The sequence below is a fragment of the Columba livia genome, chromosome Z (assembly GCF_036013475.1).
Source record: "Columba livia isolate bColLiv1 breed racing homer chromosome Z, bColLiv1.pat.W.v2, whole genome shotgun sequence".
In the NCBI taxonomy this organism is placed as follows: Eukaryota; Metazoa; Chordata; class Aves; order Columbiformes; family Columbidae; genus Columba; species Columba livia.
In genome coordinates this window covers 40,234,502-40,240,501 of record NC_088642.1, presented here as the reverse complement: position 1 = coordinate 40,240,501, position 6,000 = coordinate 40,234,502, and the positions used below count along the sequence as shown (strand labels likewise).

General features: G+C 40.7%; 1 protein-coding gene across 1 annotated transcript in view; it reads right to left on the bottom strand.

The window, feature by feature from the left end:
- Positions 1-637: 637 nt before the first annotated feature.
- The window catches only part of LOC102087994 (uncharacterized), a 53,306-nt gene continuing 47,943 nt past the window's right edge, over positions 638-6,000 (bottom strand). The window contains exons 11-13 of the mRNA XM_021288075.2: positions 3,649-3,835; positions 1,607-1,742; positions 638-916 (exon numbers count right to left, since the gene is read on the bottom strand). Of these exons, the coding sequence (XP_021143750.1) occupies positions 817-916; positions 1,607-1,742; positions 3,649-3,835 (423 nt within the window). The 3' untranslated portion in view covers positions 638-816. The remainder of the gene's footprint in view (positions 917-1,606; positions 1,743-3,648; positions 3,836-6,000) is intronic.

Genomic DNA, 6,000 nt, shown 5'->3' with positions numbered 1-6,000 from the left:
AAGCTTGGAAACTGAATAATCAGCTCTGTTCCTGAGAGGAATTATTTTAATGTTAGAGAATAATATCAAACACTGTGTATATGACTGGTTGTAATAAACACAGATGTCTGACCCTGGTATCCCTGCTGAAGATCTGCGGTGCTGTTTCTTACTGCTAACTTGGGAGGAAACAGTATCTTTGATTCTTGAACTGATTCTTTCCACAAATGTGCTGTGCTGTAATGGCAAATGGTGAAACCAAAACCACTGTAAAATTAAAATTAATGTTGAAATAGAACATACAAGAACAAAAGTATTCACCCAAATCTTACAAACTTATTCCATTCCTTCAGGTGTGCTGTAAGGGTATGTAGCTGCTAGCCTTTAAGTTAGCCCAGGCTGTCCCAAATTTAAGCCACCCACCATCTAGAAGTTTAAAGAAAAACCCACATATGAAAATTCTGGATGGAAAAGCAGAAATCCTTGCAAATGATGCATTTGCAAAAAAAAAGGGGTGCAGATGTGAAACATCAGTGAAGACAAAATATATGTTGAAATACAGCGTTTTCTTTTTTGTCTGATCAGATAAATATCGATGTCAGTTCACTGCTGTAAAACAGACCTTATGTCTGCTCTAAGTAGAAACACAAATTAAAGACTACCACAAAGAAGGAAACATTGATTTACTTTTATTTACTAATGCTTACAAAAGTTGTGAATACATAACAACACTAAAAATTACTTGCTGCTAGAGCATCTTTTGAGATGAACCATAAGATATACCATGGAGTTTTTAATAGAAAACAGAAACTGAGGGGAAAAAAGTGAGTTTTCTTCTCACATCCTTGTCTCCTCAAGTGGTCTGTTCATGAAATCTTGGATTGCCTGGTGTAAGGGTAACCATTTATTAATTGAAGCTTTCAAAGCTGTAATCCACCTAGAAGAAATGAAAGACCAACAACTGACTCTGATCTAGTGTTATGCATATATTTTTTTATTCTTTGAAACATGCCTTTTATAAACAGTGTTTGTACATCAGTGTTCCTATGCATGCTGATAGTAATTGGATTGGAGAGAGGCAGGAGATGGAGGAGTTGACTATAGCTGCAACATATCTTAAGACCAGTTTCAAACATACTGAAAACCTTTGTCCTTTGTTCGTTAAATTGAAACTCAAATCCTGTAATTAATAGGCTTTAGAACTCCCACTGACAGACATAGAATTAAGCTAGATTATGATGAGGGAATTCACCTTTAGAACATGATTTCATAGGCTTTTTAAAAATTTTATTTTTTAAAATTTATTTTTTCTAATGGTAATTTCTGGAAGTAAACCATCCTTGGGAATGAGGAGGATATTATTTCAATTATCTCTAATAAGAGGTACCATAGCTCTGCTGTTTAGCCTAATCACCTACACATCATTGTGATAAGCACCTTATCAAGGTTTCTTTGTGAACTGCTGCAAGCCATGTCATGCATGACAATAGAAGAACACACGACTCACTCCAGCATGTTCTACTGCAGGTTGACTAAAGCTGCAATTAAAAGGAAATCTGGGGGAACAGTGTTCCCGATTTCCTAAATCTAGCAAATAAAATTTAAAAAAGAAAAAAGTTTGGTTTACCTTTTGTTTTCGTTTACATTCTCTGCACATAAGTAAAAAGTTTTAAATTCTTCAGATGGAGGTTTGAGTTCAATTACAGATCTCTTGGAGCCCAGAGACTGTTCACTCACAGTATATCCCTGTAGGTAAAGGCCACCTGGACAGAATAAAATAGCATGCATAATGTACAGTGTAGATACTACTTATGAAATTACTGCCAATTACAAGCATATCAACAATTCTTTCAGGTTGGATTTTCAGATGCCTTGTGCTGGGAGTTTTGACGAAGTTGTACAGAATTTATGTATAAAATACTTCAAAATGTGAAATATTGGGTTTCATTCTGAAAATTGATTTGAAAGTAGTACAAAACATGATTCCTGTGCAACAAATTATCAGCAGTATAGTTTTATTTAGCTTTTCATTAAATAAGAAGCAGCAAAATATTTTTCCCAGCTTTTTTTTTAATTATTATTTTTTTCTTTCCTTTGAAATCTAAAGGGTTAGGAATAACAACATTAAAAAAATTCCTAGAGTCATCACTGGTCCCCCTTGCTGGCATTAGTAACTGGACTGTCATTTGCTGGCCACACTAATCAGCTGTGAAGCTGTGAAGCTGTGAAGCCTTAGACAGAATTTGGTCTTCACGACATTTTCATTTCAGCTTTTGTTTGAATGTTTGTTTGTTTTTTTCCTAGACGTCAGTTCATACTGGTAAACAGCCAAAAAGACCTGCAAAGCTTATTAACAGCAGCTGCATGTTCCTGTTATTGTCTTTGGGTCTGCATTTTTGTTCGGTTCTCACATTTAGTGACAAGAGCATCAAATTAATGTTATAGCATTGAGAATGATGTGGGAGAATGAGAATCTGTAGCAAAATTAGAAAAAAGCAATAGTTTCAATAACATGAAAGAAAGCACTACTGTACACAAGAATTTTTATGTAGTAGAATATTTAAACAACAAAGTCACATATTTAGCGGTAGGAGCATAGGCTTAGATGTCATAAACACAGGATACTTCATTTTTGCCTTTCCACTAATTCATTGCTTAGTTCTGGGCAAGCCTTAGCTTCAGTTCTGTGTAGAGAGAAAACCACTGATCACTTCCTATGTATGACCCTTGGTAGATGAAAAATGGTATGTAAATTGTATAGACTATAAAGCGGAACACCTGTTGCCTGATTATGTGGCAAAAAAGCATAAACCCTAAGAAAAGTTTTCCCTTTTGATCTGAATGCTAGCTAGTAAGCAAAAGTACAATAGCATTTTCTTTCTGATTCTTCTGACTGCAAACTTCCTTAGCACAGGGCGAGCACATTTGCAGGTCCTGGCCCATCCCCTGTTTCTGGTGCACCCTTTTATTTGTTTGTTTTTTTTGTTTGTTTGTTTTTAAATACTGACTTTGTGCTTGCAGGCTTTCCTCCCTGCCTGAAACTCAGCTCCTCTACTTGTAATTGACCCCAGTAGCCTCATGTGTCTGTCTTCAGAGAGTGGCCAGACACCCACTCTGGTGTGGGAAAAGCTGCTAGGTGGCAGCTTTAGCTGCAAATGACCATGGCCACACGCTGGAGCATCAATCTCTGCTGGATTAGGGAAGTTCTGCCTGTTGTTTGGTGGACTAGCTTTGCCAAGGCCATGTGAATGCCTAGTAGCAGTAGAGAAACTAGTCCAAGTTTATGATGTCCCTCCCTCCAAGGATGCTACCTAAAACGGAGGAGTTGACAGCTTTCAACACATTGCAAACAGTGGGACTGGCTCAAGCCACTGTGAAGTGCTTTGGAAGGGTGGCTCTTGTCACTGATATTTGCTCTTGAGGTAGTGTGCAGAGATCCTGGATAGCTCCATTCCATAAGGAAAAATTCAGACCATGGGAGGAAAAGGAGAGAAGATGAAGGGGAATCAGGTGGCTATTTTACGAACAGAGACTGAGTGATGTCTTCTTTCACTGACCTTCACAGAACAGAATGAGTTTGCTGATAAGAAACTCTAATTAATGATACAAGTTCTATTTGGAAACTATTGTGAAACATTTCTGCTTAAAATTAAAATCAGCCATCCTTACCTTGGGCAGGTGTTGAGCGAAGAGTGGCATAAAAGTACAAACAGCCGTCTTTTAGAATGCAGTAGTGCTGCATCCAGATGTCTTTGATTCTGTCCAGCTGATGGAGAAGCCCCAGGCACTCTGGGTTTTTGATAGCCAAGGGTGGAAGTGTAGTGTTATGCAGTGTGACATCTACCCACACATGGTTCTGTAAAGTAAGCATACAATGAAAAGTTCTGTTCTTCCAACAGTCCTGCCTCACTGGGGAGGTCCCATATGATTGGAAATTGGCCAGTGTTACCCCAGTCAACAAAAAGGGCTGCAGAGCTGACCCTGGCAACTACAGGCCTGTCAGCCTGACCTCAGTGCCTGGCAGGGTTATGAAGCAGATCATCCTGAATGGAATTGCACAGCACCTTCAGGATGAACAAGGGATCAGACCCAGCCAGCATGGGTTTAGGAGGGGCAGGTCCTGTCTGACCAACCTGATCTCCTTTTATGATCAGGTGACTCACCTGGTGGATGAGGGAAAAGCCGTGGATGTGGTCTATCTGGACTTCAGCAAGGCCTTTGACACTGTCTCCCATAATATACTCCTGCAAAAGCTGGTAGCCCATGGCTTGGACAAGTGTACTCTACGCTGGGTTAAGAACTGGCTGGAGGGCTGGGCCCAGAGAGTGCTGGTGAATGGGGCTGCATCTAGCTGGCGGCCAGTCACTAGTGGTGTTCCCCAGGGGTCAGTGTTGGGTCCAGTCCTGTTTAACATCTTTATTGATGATTTAGATGAGGGGATTGAGACCATCATCAGCAAATTTGCTGATGACACCAAGTTGGGAGGGAGTGTCGACCTGCTGGAAGGCAGGAGGGCTCTGCAGAGGGATCTGGATAGACTGGAAAAATGGGCTGATTCCAATGGGAGGAAGTTCAATAAGGCCAAGTGCCGGGTGCTGCACTTTGGTCACAACAACCCCCTGCAGCGCTACAGGCTGGGCGCAGAGTGGCTGGAGAGCAGTCAGACAGAAAGGGACCTGGGAGTACTAATTGACAGGAAGCTCAACAAGAGCCAACAGTGTGCCCAGGTGGCCAAGAAGGCCAACGGTATCCTGTCCTGTATCAAAAACAGCGTGGTCAGCAGGACAAGGGAAGTGATCCTTCCTCTGTACTCTGCATTGGTGAGGCCACACCTGGAGTATTGTGTTCAGTTCTGGGCCCCTCAGTTCAGGAAAGACATTGAAGTGCTGGAGCGGGTCCAGAGAAGAGCAACACGACTGGTGAAGGGACTTGAACATAAGACCTATGGGGAGTGGCTGAGGGAGCTGGGGTTGTTTAGTCTAGAGAAGAGGAGGCTTAGAGGTGACCTCATCACTCTCTATAACTACCTGAAGGGAAGTTATAGCCAGGTGGGGATTGGTCTCTTCTCCCAGGCAGTTAGCAATAGGACAAGGGGGCATGGGCTTAAACTCTGCCAGGGGAAATTTAGGCTGGATATTAGAAATAAATTCTTTCCAGAAAGAGTAGTCAGGCATTGGAATGGCCTGCCCAGGGAGGTAGTGGACTCGCCATCCCTGGAGGTTTTTAAACTGAGATTGGACATGGCACTTAGTGCCATGATCTAGTAAACGGACTAGAGTTGGACCAAGGGTTGGACTCGATGATCTCTGAGGTCTTTTCCAACCCAGTTGATTCTGTGATTCTGTGATTCTGTGTGAAATTAAACAGGACCTGCTAATATTAAAATACACAGGCTCTAGTCCCCTGCTAGGACATCAGCTTTTGTTGTTGTGAAAATAATTCGAAAAATCAACACTGAAAATGCAAATAGAAAAACCTATATTTGATGGCAAATAGTGACCATCTTCTACTTTCTTCTTACAATAATAACTTAGGTTTTCTGCATCAGTTTTGTTTTTTTCAGTATAAGTTTTGCTGGTAGGAACAGCTGTATGAATAATTCTTTTTTTAAAAAGTTATCTTTCTGATTGCCTGACTTCAGTATTCTTTACTGTGTGTAATCTGGCAAAAGAAGGTTCACTGTCTAGTCTCTGAGTTCCAGAAAAAATGTGGTGATGTCTGAGGCCAGAATACAGCACTCAGACATGGATGGAAGCATTACCACACACAAAATGTTTATGGATGCCTTCCCATCCCTTTCAGGAAAGTGGAGCCTTTTTCATTACTAAAATTATCCTGTTGTCATTTATACGTGAAGAAAAACCTCAAGCCATGACAGACTGCCATTATATAGGCTATTTGTATGATAAAATAAACCAAAAAGTAAATAAGGAAAAATAAACTGTTGCTTAACAAGACCAAGTTGTCTGATGGAAGATTAAAGCATTTATTCTTTTCCTTTAAATTTGAGAGGCGTTAGGG